This window comes from Pan paniscus, chromosome 10 (assembly GCF_029289425.2).
Source record: "Pan paniscus chromosome 10, NHGRI_mPanPan1-v2.0_pri, whole genome shotgun sequence".
Classification (NCBI taxonomy): Eukaryota; Metazoa; Chordata; class Mammalia; order Primates; family Hominidae; genus Pan; species Pan paniscus.
The window spans coordinates 141,484,245-141,499,873 of NC_073259.2; the positions used below are offsets into that span (position 1 = coordinate 141,484,245).

At 60.9% G+C, this 15,629-nt stretch overlaps 1 protein-coding gene across 4 annotated transcripts; it reads right to left on the reverse strand.

The window, feature by feature from the left end:
- Window positions 1-1,337: 1,337 nt before the first annotated feature.
- LOC117975274 (programmed cell death protein 1-like) lies at window positions 1,338-10,435 on the reverse strand. Of its 4 annotated transcripts, none has more exons than XM_055096482.1 (5): window positions 10,327-10,435; window positions 4,075-4,434; window positions 3,652-3,807; window positions 3,403-3,437; window positions 1,338-2,751 (listed from the first exon to the last, which is right to left on the reverse strand). In XM_055096482.1, the coding sequence occupies exons 1-5, from the start codon at window positions 10,400-10,402 to the stop codon at window positions 2,512-2,514; spliced, it is 867 nt and encodes a 288-aa protein (XP_054952457.1). In that variant the 5' UTR covers window positions 10,403-10,435; the 3' UTR covers window positions 1,338-2,511. The 4 variants fall into 4 exon arrangements, with proteins under 4 accessions (XP_054952457.1, XP_054952458.1, XP_054952460.1 ...); XM_055096483.2 differs by having other exon boundaries at window positions 1,338-2,748; window positions 10,327-10,434; XM_055096485.2 differs by lacking the exon at window positions 3,652-3,807 and having other exon boundaries at window positions 1,338-2,748; window positions 10,327-10,434.
- Between the last annotated feature and the right edge of the window lie 5,194 nt (window positions 10,436-15,629).

Genomic DNA, 15,629 nt, shown 5'->3' on the forward strand with positions numbered 1-15,629 from the left:
TTGTTAATTTTTCCATGTGAGCATGGTAGTTCCAGAACTGTGGTTTTTACTGGGATCGTATTAAATTTACAAATTGTATCGGAAGAACGTGCATGTTTGCAGCTGTGGCGCCTCTTCGGGGCCTGGGGGTCAGGGTGCCTTTGATTGAGTTCAGCCTCTGCGGCAGCTTTCCCACGTTTCTGGCTAGGTTTATGCCGGGAGCATCTTCTCTCTTGCTGTCCTAGATGAAACATCGCCCGCCACTCCATCTCCTAGCGCACTGTGCTGTGAATGGGGTGAATGGGTGTATGAGAGCCGTGAATTCTGGACGCTGGCGCGCTGCGCTGTGAATGGGTGTATGAGAGCCTTGAGTTCTGGATGCTGGCGCGCTGCGCTGTGAGTGGGTGTTTGAGAGCCTTGAGTTCTGGATGCTGGCGCGCTGCGCTGTGAGTGGGTGTTTGAGAGCCGTGAGTTCTGGACGCTGATCTCACAGGCAGCACTCTACGGCTTTCTCATTGCCTGTGGTCATTTTCCCTGGGACCTATCAGGTTTTGCGGATGGAAACCCACATCATGTGCAGAGCCCCCGGGCAGCGTTCCCTGCCAGGCCTGATCTGCCGGATCTCACCGGGAGTTCCCAGAGCTGCGAGGTCTCTGTGCCTGTCCCTGACACAGGCATGGGGTCCAGGACTGGGCTCCAGGATGGCAAGCAGAGAATGAGCCCCGGGGTGTCAGTGGGTGTGTGGCTGCGGCGCCCGAGGGCCTGGCAGGGCTCCGTTCCCTGCACCGTCCCTGCTGCTAGCTGCCAAGGACCCCAGCAGGGTGATAGGGCTCCAGCAGACGTGACCCCGCCTCCCCCGCTGCCCCCACCCTGTGTACTTGGGGAGGGACCCGCAGATGCTGTGTCCCTCATAGCCCAGGGCAGCCCTCCCACCCCGCTGTGGACGCCCTGGCACCAGGTACCACCCCTGCCCGGAGGGACTGGTAGGCATGGGGACATGGGGGCTATGGAGCAGGTACAGTCACTCAGGGACACCCATGCCTGGCCAGGAAGCCTGGGGCCAGGGGGCCGTGGGACCCCCCTAAAAGGCCTGGGCTTGGGGAAGATGGTGTCCCCAGCCCCGTGATGTTGGAGGAATTTTTCACCGGAGGGCTCTATGTGTGAGTGGGGCAAACAGGGCGAGGAGGGCCTGCGTGTTTCTGGGACAGCGAGGGAAAGGCCTGACTCAGGCCAGGATCCAGGGGAGCCGCCAGCACCCTCCACACGCAGCCTCAGCCTGGCTGCAGCCTTGCCCCTCCCTGGAGGCCTCCCTCCCTCCTGCCCACTGCCCCCACAGCCACCGGACAGGACAGAACTCCTTAGCATGCTCTCATATTTAATTATAATTATAATATAATAGAACCACAGGGAAGGGGGCTCCCTTGTCCCAGCCACTCAGGTGCCTGCTGGCCGCCTGGATGCTGGTGGCCCTGCCCCAGGAGTGGGGGTGCAGTGTGTGGATGTGAGGAGTGGATAGGCCGCGGCGGGGGTACTAGGCCCCGGGGGAACGCCTGTACCTTCCCACCCAGGCCCTGGTGGGAGCCCGGCCAACCCCTTTAAATAATTTCAGGAATGGGTTCCAAGGAGAGCTCCCAGGGTGGGCAAATGGGGGGCCCTAGGTGCCTGCACTTCTGCCCTCTCAACACCCAGGTGGCCACAGCTGGGAGGGGCCTGAGTCAGCCCCAGCCCTGCCCTCCTGACCTTGGGACCGTAGGATGTCCCTCTCCTGAGCGGTGTGAGGGGCTGGGGTGGAATGCGGCGGCAGGAGGCCAGAGTGCTGGCTGGGCCTGAAAGGCCTCCAGCTCTGCCTGCCCTCTTACTGCCTCAGCTTCCCTGCCCCACAAAGGGCCTGAGGTGCTGCTTGGGCATGTGTAAAGGTGGAGGGGTTTCCTGCCCTGCCCACCACAGCCAGGAGCTCTTCTGACCTTCCCTGAAACTTCTCTAGGCCTGCGGGGAGCAGATAACTCCTGGGGAGTCCCCAGCCCCATGCACCTCCCACCCCTGTGCCCAGTCTTGGGCCCTGCGTCCAGGGTGTCTCGGGATGCCACTGCCAGGGGCACCTTGGCTGCTCCAAGGCCGTCTCCAACCAGCCTCCAAGTTCAGGCGGGAGGATCCAGGGCGTCAGGCAGGGCCACGGCGCCTTCAGCCCCGGGCCGCAGGCAGCAGCAGCAGCAGCAGCAGCAGCAGCAGAGATTCAGGGAGCTGGACGCAGGCAGCTCTGTGCCGGCAGGACCTGAAGCAGTGACTGCATCTGGCCCTCCCTGTAGGGGACGGTGACACCTGCTGCCTGGGCTCACTGAGGGCATTGAGACATGAGTCCTGTGGTGGGGCTGTGCCTGGTGCAGGTGCAGGCTGGAGCCCCCGTCGCCCCCAGGCAGCTCAGCCCCTGGACGGCCTGCAATGGCCTGCACCCTGCCTGCTTCTCCTGAGGAAAAGCGCTGACCCGGGCTCATGGTGGAGGGTCTGCAGAACACTGGTGGCCAAGGAAGCCGGTCAGAGGGGCCAAGAGCAGTGTCCATCCTCAGGCCTCAGTGGCCGGGGACTCCGAGGGCCGTCGGCTGAGCCCCTGCGGGCGGGGGATGAGGTGCCCATTCCGCTAGGAAAGACGATGGTGGCATACTCCGTCTGCTCAGGGACACAGGGCACGGGGGGCTCCGGGGTCTTCTCTCGCCACTGGAAATCCAGCTCCCCATAGTCCACAGAGAACACAGGCACGGCTGAGGGGTCCTCCTTCTTTCAGGAGAAAGGGAGAGGGAGTCAGCCCCACGGCCCACCGCAGGAAGGAGGCCCGCGGCTCCACAGCCTGGCTGCAGTACCGGCACCGAACCTGGGCCCCCCACTAAGAGCCGCTTACCCTGAGCTGTCCCACCACTGCCCTCTGTGTGATCTGGGGACACCACCCCTCCTCTCTGGCTCAATGTCCCCCTCTGAAATGTCCCTGGCATTCTTGCATATTTAGGATTCCAAAATGTGACTTTTCAAGCTCTCCTGTCTCCAATGTAAGATAAGAAATGACCAAGCCCACCCCACGCCCTCGCAGGCAGGCACACGCATGGGTCTGGCACCCCTGGAGACCGCAGGCAGGCACATATGTGGGCCGGGCACCCCCAGAGACCGCAGGCGGGCACACGCGTGGGCCAGGCACCCCTGGAGACCGCAGGCAGGCACACATGTGGGCCAGTCACCCCCGGAGACTGCAGGTGGGCTGGGGCCCCAGATCGTGGCTTTAGGGATTGAGGTTGCTGCCTGGGGGCTGGGGAGGTAGGGTCCTGGCTATAATAGAATGTGAGTCCCGCAGGCCATGTGGTCCCAGCCTGTCCTTCCACCTCTGCCCACCCAGGAAGGAAGGCACAGTGGATCATGCAGGAAAAGAGTGAGACTCACCAGGGGCTGGCCGGTGCGCCTGGCTCCTATTGTCCCTGCAGAGAAACACACTTGGGGTCACCAGGCCGACCCTGAGCCGTGCTCCCAGGTGGGGGGTCTTAGTCCAGGGGCCTTCATCAGGGACTTAGCCTGGGGGGGAGATGGGGGGAGGTGGGGTGGGGTGTGGGAAGGGTGGAGGGAGGGGAGGCGGGAGTGAGGGCCACCAGCAGGGTTAGGGCAGGGCAGGCCGAGGGGCTGGGATGACGTTACCTCGTGAGGCCCAGGAGCAGATGATGGCCAGGACCCAGACTAGCAGCACCAGGCTGCCCAGCAGGCCGCCCACGACACCAACCACCAGGGTTTGGAACTGGCCGGCTGGCCTGGGTGAGGGGCTGGGGTGGGCTGTGGGCACTTCTGCCCTTCTCTCTGGAAGGGCACAAAGGTCAGGGGTTAGGACGGGGTCAGGGTGGAGGGTCAGGGGCAGGGGTGAGGGCAGACTAGAGGGGCTAGGGTGCTTCCAGAGCGAGAGGACAGAGATGCCGGTCACCATTCCCCAGGTGCAGGACAGAGCCCTGGACTGGAGCTGGGGGGTCCCTGCCCTACGACCCTGGAGCTTCTGATCCTGTGCAGGAGGGGACACCCACCCCAGGACCGGCTCAGCTCACCCCTGCCCCGGGGCCTCCGAGGCCGCACCTGTCACCCTGAGCTCTGCCCGCAGGCTCTCTTTGATCTGCGCCTTGGGGGCCAGGGAGATGGCCCCGCAGAGGTAGGTGCCGCTGTCATTGCGCCGGGCCCTGACCACGCTCATGTGGAAGTCACGCCCGTTGGGCAGTTGTGTGACGCGGAAGCGGCAGTCCTGGCCGGGCTGGCTGCGGTCCTCGGGGAAGGCGGCCAGCTTGTCCGTCTGGTTGCTGGGGCTCATGCGGTACCAGTTTAGCACGAAGCTCTCCGATGTGTTGGAGAAGCTGCAGGTGAAGGTGGCGTTGTCCCCTTCGGCCACCACGAGCAGGGCTGGGGAGAAGGTGGGGGGGTTCCAGGGCCTGTCCGGGGAATCTGAGAGATGGAGAGAGGTGATGAAGGGGCTGGGCGGCCCCACAAAGCCTCCCCGGCCACCTGCTCACATCCCTTGGGCAGCAAGGGCTCTGGAAGGGCCACCCCAGCTGGAATGTCGTTGAGAAGTCTCTGCTGGGGCCTCTGCCACCTGGGGATGGGCACTGGCCTCCACTGCAGAGCCTCTTCCCTCTACGTGAGGCTGCAGCTTCTGCACAGCGCCTGGCTCTGACTTGGGTCTCCCTGATTTCCTACTAAGAGCCTTCACCCCCTTCCCCGTTGAGGCCAGTCCCCCAGAAAGGGCTGTTTGGGGGCTACCCATCCCCAGCCCCTGACCCTTGGGCATCCTGGCCTGGTCCTGTCTGCACTGCTCTGGCACAGGGGAGTGTAACTGGTCTGGGTGGGTGGGGGGCTGCCCATGGAGACCCCAGCCCTGGGAGGAGTGTGGCCCCTTGGCAGGCTCAGGGTCCAGTCTTTGCCCCCTTTTCAGGACAAGCTCGGAGCTGGGACCACGCGGTATGGGCATTGCTGCCCTGGGCAGTGGGGCCTCCACATTTTCCAGCAAGACAGTGGGGACTAGAGCTCACAGCAAAGATGCTTCAGAGACGAGATGGGCCATTGACTCGGATGTGCACAGACACGGGGCCCCCGACCCTGGGCTCCCAAGACAAGGACCTCCTGAAACATATGCCTGCCAGGGCCAGGGCCTGGGACACCCGCATGGCAACGTGGAGGTCGCGGCTCTTCCGCCAGGCAGAGGCACCAACACAGGCGCTTAAGATCCAGGCCCGAGATGCCATGCAACGGGGTGATTTTCCCGGCTCACTCACATGTCCCATGCCACAGGGTTCCCCAAACATGGCGCCAGCCCCGCACTGTCAGACCCAGTGCACTGTCACTCAGTTCCGTCTCAGGCCTGGGCACGGCCCCCCAGCGAGGTGATACAGAGACCAGGCCCTGGTTGCCACAGCTGCGGTCCCTCTGCTTCCTGGGACGGGCGGCCTCCGTGGCAGGCGGTGGTGATGACTCGAGGAGCAACCAGCTCAGAGGAGGAGGGGGCTGCTGCCCTCGTGTCCCTGCAGCCAGGCTGGCCCACGGCGTGCTGGCTGGACACCAGAGGTGGGTGGGTCTGTCATGTGACCAGGACCAACTCCTAGTGCCAACCTCACTGGGCACCCTCCCAGGGGACGAGTGAGGGGTTTGAAGTGACCTTGAGGCCACCCAGGGTGTCCCTGTTCCCTCTGTGCCCATGGCCTCCCGGCTGACAAGCGCTCGCCTCCTTCACCTGCGTGCCTGTCCCCCAGCTTCCTGGTGGTGTTCCCAGAGGTGGCAGGGGCGAGGGCCAGCTACACAAGGGGCTGCTGAGGTGAGCCCCCTCTCTGAGACCGCCCTTGTCTGCCGGCCGGCCAGGGGAAGCTCCCTGCATAGGCGTGTGCAGGGTGGGCCCTGGGAATCTTCCAGCCACTCCAGAGTGGATTTTGACCAAGGAGGGCTGTGGGGTAGTGTGACTCTCAGGGCCAGCGGGCAGCCAGGCCAGGGCACTCAGAGACCTGCCTGAATGGAAGAAGATGGGCTTCTGGCATCAGGGCCAAGAGGGCTCCTGGGAGGCAGCCTGGGACAGGGTGGGCTGCAGCCCTTACTGGGCCTAGGCTGGGGCTGGGTGGAGTCGGCACAGAGCAGGGGAAATGCCCTGCCCTCTGGGTTTCTGGGAATGCAGTGGGGACCCAGGGACCCCACCACCGCAGGCAGCCCCTCGGGGTCTCCATCTCCCAGGCCAGGGCTGCATGCAGCTGTCGGGACAGACAGGCAGGTGAGGAACAGAAGTCATCACGGGTACTGTGAGCAAGGACCCTGCATGGCTAGGAAGTGCTAAGGGACCCCCCAGCTGTAGGGCGAGGTGCTGGCGACAGGACAATGGCCGCTGCGTGTCCACACTGCAATGTCCCTGGGACCATCTGTGCATTGTTCTTGTAACTAGAAACTTAGCTGCTATTTATTTGCACACATTGGTGGAGGGACCTGCTCCTGACTTGATCTGTGCTGGCGCTGACAGGCTCAACCCTTTTCCTGTCTGGCTTGCACCAGCCCTCAGCCACTGGGCCTCAAGCCAGGACCCTGGGCTCCTGTGCCGCACCCCCCCAACCCCCCTATTTTGGAATCCACCCCGGGGAGCAGGTCCAGCTGGGCCCCTCGGCCTCCCCTGCCTCCACCAACTGGCTGGGTGGGGTGGGGGCTAGACCTCGGTGTCTGCAGTTCAAGCAGCCCCCTCTCCTACTTCCCCCAGCCAGTCTCAGAGACTGGCTCCCACCCAGTGTGGGGGTGCTGGGTGGCGACCCCCACGCAGGGCCTGCCTCACCCCAGTCCTCAGGCCACCTCCTCCAGGAAGGCTTCCTGGCCTCCCTTGGCTGGTAGTGTCTACTAGGAATGTGAATATTCAGAAGTGACCACTGGCTGGTCCTGGGTCAAGTTAGATTTGGGGTGTTTCTATGGGATTCCATTGTTTCCCCAGGTGCTCCCTCTTGGATCCACGTAGGATCGTGGGTTGATGAGAGAGGGCTGTGCCCTATGCAGGGTCAGGAGGGAGACAGAGCCCATCCCGGGGCTGTGGAACAGGCCTGTGAGGTGGCGGTGGGGGTGCTCCCGCAGAGAGACCGCATTACAGGACATTGCTTTCCAGAAGCGCACAGAAGAAGGCTGCCTGCCCCGGGCGGAGGAACCTGCTGGCCCAGACCAGACCCGGCATCTCTGACCGTGGTCCCATTAGGGACAAGGAAACCGTCCCACGGGCTGTGCTGGGATGAGGACAGCGAGCTTGTCCCTAGAGGACCTGGCAGGGGTGAGGAGTGGGATCTTCCAACTCCTCACAGTCGTGTGTGTGTGTGGAGGTGGGAAGGGCTGTGGGCCGAACCGTGTCCCCACAAATTCCTGTGCGGAAGTCCTAACCCCGTGACCTCAGAAGGCGGCCTTATTAGGAATAGGGTGACGGCAGCTGGGACTAGGTAAGATGAGGGCAGAGGGCTGGGTGGGCATTGACCAGCAGGCCTGGCTTCCTGTACAGAGTCACCCGTGCAGAGATGAAGGCAGAGCCTGGGGGATGCTTCTGAACCCAGGAACACAGAGGGTGGCCACAAAACCCCCCAGCCAGGAGAAGCTGAGCAGAGCCCTCTCGGAGCACAGGGAGCCGACCCTGTGGCCCCTCGGTCCTGCATGTCCAGCCCCCCACGGCGGGAGGACAGGCTCTGTTTTTAAGCCACAGCCGGGAGAGGCTGAGCAGAGCCCCTCAGAGCACAGGGGAGCCGACCCTGCGGAGCTCTATCCTGCACGTCCAGCCCTCGGTCGGCGAGAGGGCAGGCTCTGTTTAAAAGCCACTCGGTCGGCGGAGCTTTGTTATGGCAGCTCCAGCCGCCCAGTCCCCAAAGCAAATGTGTCAATATTCTTAGTTATTGATCCTAGGTGAGGGATATTCATTGTTTTTAAACTTTTTTGTATATTTTTCAAAATAGTCGGTTTAAAATCTGACTTCAAAAGTTTGACTTTAAAAATCAGACTTTAAAAATATGTGTCATGGAGGCCAGATGCAGTGGCTTATGCCTGTAATCCCAGTACTTGGGGAGGCTGAGGTGGGAGGACCATTTGAGCCCAGCCTGGGGAACATAGCGAGACCCTGTCTCTAAAAAGAATGGAAGAAATCAGCCTGGCAGGGTGGCACGTGCCTATAGTCCCAGCTACTCTGGAGGCAGAGGTGGGAGAATTGCTTGAGCCCCGGAGGTCGAGTGAGCCGAGATCACACCACTGCACTCCAGCCTGGGTGACAGAGCAAGACCCTGTCACTAAAAGAAACAAACAAAAAAGTGTCAGGGGCTGGGCTGGGCAGTTTTCACAGATGACCCGATTTAATCCTCAGGACGCAGCCTTGCCAGGAGGCGTCCTCACCCATGACGCAAAGCACACGGAGAAGTCAGTAAGGGGCCAAGTCCTGTCAAAGGCCCAGAGCTCAGCAGTGGCAGCGCTGACTGGAGCTCACAGTGGTCCCACGCCAAAGCAGAGGCTCTTATTTATGCTCCTGCCCTCGGACGGGGCCAATAAGCAGCCGGGTTGGGGATATCCCATAAAACACAAGGGAAACACACACCTGAGGTGGGAGTGGTGACCCCGGGAATGACCGATTGGCAAACGCAGTGAATAGATCAGGAGGGAAAAGAGGCATCCTGGAATGAAGACCACTGCAGCCGGGGTGGCCACATCTGGGTCAGGACACACAGGACCCCAGTCATGCCCACTGCGCCTTGCTGAGTGCCCTGTGCTGAGTGTTACCGGTGGGGAAACCGAGTTATGCCACCTGTGAGAGTCTTGTCCGGCACAAGCGCGGGCACCTGAGGCATGAGTGTCTGGCTGCAGACACCTTGCTCTTATCTTTCCCGCCTGGGTCGGGGAGGGTGGTGTCTCAAGGACGTGCCTGAAGAGCCGGGACACGGGGGAGAGGCTCGGCTCCCCTCCTGCCTCACTCAGCTCCTCCTCCCCTGTGACGAGCGCCCCTCTGCCCTCTGGTTCCCCTGCAGTCGTCTCCCTGGGATGCCTTTTGGCCCTTTGCTCTTTGCCTTTTGTCCAGCATCTCCAGTTCTGAGTCCTGAGTGACCCACGGGCCTCCCTTAAGAGGTGGCGCTGAGGCAGAAAGGCAGGGCCTCGACAAGGATGCTGCCTCAGGTGCCGGGGAGCAGGCCCCAGGAGAGGGGCCGAGGTGGGGAACCCCCAGTCGCCTGCCACAGTGAAGGGGCACCAGGACCCCCAGAACAGGAGCCTCGAGGGGGTGTCAGGGCGGCCCCAGGGGTGCTCCTCATCTTGTCCTCCCAGTGGTGTCACACCCCGGTACCCAGCAGGGCCCAGAGGGACTGTCTTAGGCTTGGCCTGGGTGAAACCACCCTCCCCAGGCCTTGGCATCCCCAGGTGCAGGCTGGCTGGGCACAGAGAGCCAGCCGGGCACAGAGGGTCCAGGAGTGGGCTGTGGTCACAGTGGACACAGAGGGCCCAGGGTCACGGGCAGCCCAGGAAGAGGCTCCCTCTCTCCTCGATCCGGGAGAGTGAGGCCAAGGCCTCCCCCATGGATGGTCTGAACAGGGCTCGGGGAGAGCCCTGGAATCTGGGCAGAGACCCAGGCGGGCACAATCCCCACCCAGGAGGGATCCTGGAGACAGAAGAACTGTCCTTACTCGAACAGGTACACTTTGGATATAATGAGAAAAATATCACCAGCTCATCTAAACTTTGACGTCGTAAAGCCAAGGTTAGTCCCACATGGGGCTCATCCCATCCTTAGGAAAACTCGAGTGAGGACCAAGGATGCCTGGGCAAGGCAGAGCCGCCACGCAGACTCCCCACGGCCAAGGTTTGGGGTTCTGGCCAGCCTGACCCGTCATTCTACAGAAACACGCAGCCCCAAGGACCGGCTGAGAGGGGACAGAGGTCCTGCCTGCCCAGGAGCAAAGAGGGGACTTGGGCCAGGGGAGGAGTTGGGGCCTAGAGAGGAACCCAGGAGTTCGAGCTGCCCAAACTTTGGGCAGTCACCTGCCCAAAGCCACACAGCTCAGGGTAAGGGGCAGAGCTGGGGGCCAAGGCTGGGCCCGCCACAGCACCCCCAGACCTGCCAGGGACTGAGAGTGAAAGGTTCCTCCAGACCCCTGGCTCCGGGACCCCTGGGCTGCCAGGGCCAGGCCCGCCTCAGCACCCCCCGACCTGCCAGGGACTGAGGGTGGAAGGTCCCTCCAGACCCCTGGCTCCGGGACCCCTGGGCTGCCAGGGCCAGGCCTGCCTCAGCACCCCACGACCTGCCAGGGACTGAGGGTGGAAGGTCCCTCCAGACCCCTGGCTCCGGGACCCCTGACCACCGACCCCACCTACCTAAGAACCATCCTGGCCGCCAGCCCAGTTGTAGCACCGCCCAGACGACTGGCCAGGGCGCCTGTGGGATCTGCATGCCTGGAGCAGCCCCACCAGAGCTGCCGCCTTCTCCACTACTCAGGCGGAGGTGAGCGGAAGGGAAACTGTCCCAGGTCAGGCTGAAGGGAGGGTGCCCGCCCCTTGCTCCCGCCCCTTCTTCCTCCACATCCACGTGGGCGGGAGTGACAGAAGCAGTGCTGGGGGAGGAGGGGTGAGGAGGGGGTAGGACTGGGGAGAGGGTGGGGGAGGGAGAGAGAGACAGAGACAGGGAGACAGAGGAGATGGGGAGGAGGTGGGCCCATGGCCCCCACGCCCTACCCCGTGGGGGTCTCCCCAGCTCAGGGCCCCTTCCTCCTCTGTGTCTCTGCTCACTGCTGTGGCCTCTTTCCATATCCCGCCCGAGCTGCCCCTCCTGAGGCTGCCGGGTGGGGGCAGGCCCTTCTCCTCCCCCGTCCCCCCATCACCCTGGGGGCCGGGCCTCCCTGCCTGGGGAAGGTGGGTGGCCCCCTCTGGGCTCAGGTTCCTGGGCTGCAGTGAGGGGTGGGCTCGACCCCACTCCCATTCTGTCGGAGCCTCTGGGAGCCTCCCGGCTGCCCACAGCCTCTGCCCCTGCTGGGGGCAGGTGCCTGGCCCATCCCCTTTCGCTGGGGCACAGGTGACCCTACTGAATGACAACTGTCCATGGCCAATCGGCTCCCCCTCAAAGCTTCCACCTTGTGGATGGCCCCACACCATGGCCACAGTTCCAGATCTTTCCACCGTGTGATGCCTGCAACAGCCTGACGGGGGGCCGGGGCGGTGGCAGGGGCTGGCTGTGAGGCTGACCTCCCCTTCCAGCCTTGACCTTCTTCCCCGGGGCCCTGCCCTCCAGCCCACTCGTGCCAGGGTAGGGTGGTTCAGGGGGTCCAGTGCCTGGGCCTGGCTGGCGGCCCGGCGTTTGTGAAACGGCTTGCTTATCTCCTTGTATTCTGTGCTGAGCATTTTATTACAGCGAATGGAAAACAGGAGAAATGAAACTGCTGATATTAGTGATGAGATGCGTCAGGCTCATCAGCTTAAAATAACCGAAGCGAGGCTAGAAACCGCCTGACAGCTGGCGCGGCTGCCTGGCTCCGAGAGACACTCGGCCCGGCTCTGAAGGGAAAACATTAAAGCACCGAAACAGTGGAAAAAGAGCATCAAAGATGATGTCTGCGAGGCGCGGCCACGGCGAGGAAGCTCTCGTTTATGAACAAAGGGCCACTCCCGGGTCTCAGAGATGTGAGGCTGTGTGGGTGGCTTGGTGGGGAGGTGGGGGGGGCCCAGCTGGCCAGGTGGGCTTGGCGGGGGCCCCCAGGGAGCCTGGCAGCACCCACTGTGCTGCCAGACAGCTAAGGTGGCCCGCAGCAACTGTCTCCTGGCACGCCCACCCTCGTGCCCCAGGGGCTGGGGCTCTGGGGCTGGAGAACTGTTGGTTGGTAGGTGCCTCCATAGCCCTGCGCCTCGCCCAGGCAGTGGATAAGTGGCTAAGCTGCCCCTGCTGGCTGTACTTGTCCTGAAGGCAGATTCTGGACAGAACCTCCCTCTGCCCCCAGCCCTGTAGAGCCTTGTTCCAACCTCTGTTGAATGCTGTCTCTGTTCCAGGACAGCAGTGGGCCTTCCTCAAGGCTCTGAGCTTTGTGGGACGAAGCTGTCCTCTGAGGACTGGGAATGCCACTGTGTGGGCTGGAGGGGAGGCTGGGCCCAGGAGGTGGGCTCTGAGATGGGAGATGCTATCAGACCCCTGGAAGGTCTCCTCACCACCAAGGCCCTGCCCCCAAAATTCCACCTGCCAGGGCTTGGACACGTGTCCTGGAGTAGGGGGTGGGCACAGGGAGAAACCCAGCTTCCATCCTGCCCCTTCCTTCCTTCTCCTTCTCCCACCCCTCTCCTCTCTCCCTGCAGTTCTTCCCTGTCACCCGCTCTCCTTCCCTCCTCCCCTCAGTCCCACTGAAGGCCCCTGGGCCATGGGAGAGGAGACCTGGTGGGGTGGGCCCAGCGTGGAGCCAGGGGACTGTGGCCCCTGAGGCCAGGGCTGCCTGATGGTCTCTCCACATTGCTACTCGCTGGAGCACCTGCAAAGAGACACGTGGACCCAGGGAGGGTCTGCAAGGCTGCGAGGGGTCTGAGCCTGGAGAGCACAGGGCCTGCAGGGATGCAGGCATTGGGCATTGGGCCTGGACTAGTAGGCTGAACCTACAGTGTCCTGGGACCCCACCCCGAAGCAGATAGGCGGTCCCAGGGCTCAGGTGTGGGGTGGGGACTCATGGAGCCTGCACCCCAATATCACACTCCAGGCCACTTATTGACACCCTCCCCCAAACACATACAGTGTCCCCAACACACATGATTTCCAACACACCACACCCCAACACACACAGTCCCCAACACACACACAGTCCCCAACACACACACAATCTCCAACACACACAATCCCCCCGCACACAATCTTCAACGCACACACAAAATTCCCAACACAATCTCCAACACACACAATTCCCCCGCACACAATCCTCAACACACACACAAAATTCCCAACACACACAATCCCCAAAACATACACAGTCCCCAACACACACAAAATTCCCAACACATACAATCTCCAACACACACAATCCCCCTGCACACAATCCTCAACACACACACAAAATTCCCAACACATACAATCCTCAGAACACACACAATCCTCAACACACACACAATCCTCAACACAATTCCCAATACACACACAATCTCAAACACACACAATTCCCTCACACACAATTCTCAACACACACACAAAATTCCCAACATGCACAATCCCCAACATACACACAGTCCTCAACACATACACAAAATTCCCAACACACACACAAAATTTCCAACACACACACAAAATTTCCAACACACAATCCTCTGTACACATTGTCCCCAACTCACACACAACTCCCAACATGCACAGAATCCCCAACACACACACAAAATCCCCAACACACACAATCCTCAACACACACACAATTCCCAATACACACACAATCCCCAACACACCCAATCCCCAGCACACACACAGAATCTCCCCCACACACAATCCCCAACACATACACAATCCCCAACACAATCCCCAACACGCAATCTACAACACCCACACACCACAATCCCCAACACACATACAAAATCTGCAATATACACACAATCCCCAACACACGATTTCCAACACACACAACGCCCATACATGCTCCCCAGCACACACACTTTCCTCCCACACACATCCTAAGCCCGTGCCTTCCACCCAGTAGGCTTCCACTGTCTTCTGTCACGAGGAGGAAAGGCAGGCGGAGTCCGGGGAGCAGGGTAGATGGGGCTAAGGGGCCCTTGGCTGGCCGGCCCTGCCCACCCCTGCCCACCCCTCCCCCATCTCCTTTTCTCAGCCTTCCTTCCCAGGGAACCTGGACACCCAGGCCCTTCCCCCACCGCCTGCTCCTTCCTCACAGAGGGTCATACCCCCTCCAAATCACTGGCCCTGGGATGGCAGCAGCCAGATTCAATCCAGGGCATTCAGTTAAAAGATAATTTACAACAAGCAAAGTTGTATGTGGTTTTTGTCTGTTTATTTTCTTTTAGAGACAGGGTCTTGCTCTGCACCCAGGCTGGAGTGCAGTGGTGTGATCTTGGCTCACTGCAGCCTCGACCTCCTGGGCTCAAGTGATCCTCCGACCTCAGCCTCCTGAGTAGCTGGGACCACAGGCGTGCACCCCGTGGCCAGCTCATATCTAACATTTTTTTTTTTGTAGAATTTGGGGTGGGGGCAGAGGAGGTCTCTTTATGTTACCCAGGCTGGTCTCAAACTCCGGGCCTCCAGCAATTCTCCCACCTTGGACTCCCAAAGAGTTGGGATTACAGGCGTGAGCCACCACACCTGGCTGATGGTTGTATGTTTTGGTTGAGTATTGTATCATTTACAATTGAGATAATTGTAGATTTACCTGCAGTTGTAAGAAATTACACAGATGTTTCCTCATACACTCTGCTCAGGCTCTCTGAATGATAACAGTTTGGAAAACCACAGTACAACATCACAACCAGGTTAATGACTTTGATGTGACACCTCGATCCCATCCTGAGTCCCCGTTTCTGGCTAATGTGTGCCTATCAAAGGCTGCACAATGTGGGCACAAGCGAAGGCTCCTGCGTCCCCTGACAGCGAAGCTGCAGAACGTCCCCATCACCACGGGGTCCTCCGGGTGTCCTTGGCAATACACCCACCTCCCTGCTGGTGGCCACGAGCCTGTCCTCCACCCCCATCACTGTTTCATTCCAGCGACAGCCGTGGGAAGGTGCAGTACGCATCCTTCCGGGATTCCCTGGAGATGCCTCCAGCGCGTGTGTTTCAGCAGCCCGTTCCTCTCTGTGCCGAGCCATCCAGGCTGTGGTGTGGATGTACGTACCACACCACAATTTAGTCAGCCATTCTTCAGTTTAAGTGAGTCTGGGTGGACTCCAGTTCTTGGTGACTATGACTAAAGGCCCCGGAAGCCCTCTGTGGGCCAGGGCGCCCAGGAGGCCAGGGGATCTAGGACTGCTTTCCGAGACTGGGGCCTTGCTCTCAGGGGCCTGGAGAAGGTTCCCCTCGCTGGGGGCCCTCCCATGCTCCTGGACTGAGAAGAGAAACCCTACAGTTTCCAAGGAGCCTGCACGTCATGACGCATGGCGCCCGGCGCACGGCAGTGGTGAGATGGGCCCCGTGTGCTGGAACATGAGCCAGCAGCGATGGAAAGTGGCGAGGGGAGGGGAATCCCCGTGCTCGCTCGGGCCAGTGGGAAGTTTCCATCCGCGCAGGGACGGTCCGGGGAAGCGCTGGAAACAGCAGGACCATCCCGAAACTGCTTCTGCAGTGAGAGGCGCCCGGCGCCCGGCTGGCCGGGTGGAAACCATGCTGCAGCCGCCGGGCCAAGGGCACCGCGGTGGGGAGGCAGCGCCTGATTCACAGCAATTTCTGAGGTTGGAACAGGAAATGGTTAATAGTGTTTGCAAATAAAAACTCTCTGTTCTATCCTGTTTTCGAAACATTTCCCAGAAGTTAAAAAATAACACCCAATTTATCTGCCCAATTTAAGAATAAACTTTTTAAAAATTGAATGAGATATTTCCACAATTTATTATACACACACAAAAAAATCGTTGGGCTGTTTGTTAAGGGGGGGGTGGCAGGTGATTTCTAGCCCCCCCCCTGCTGTTTTCTAAACTTTCTAGAATGTGGTTAGTAGTTT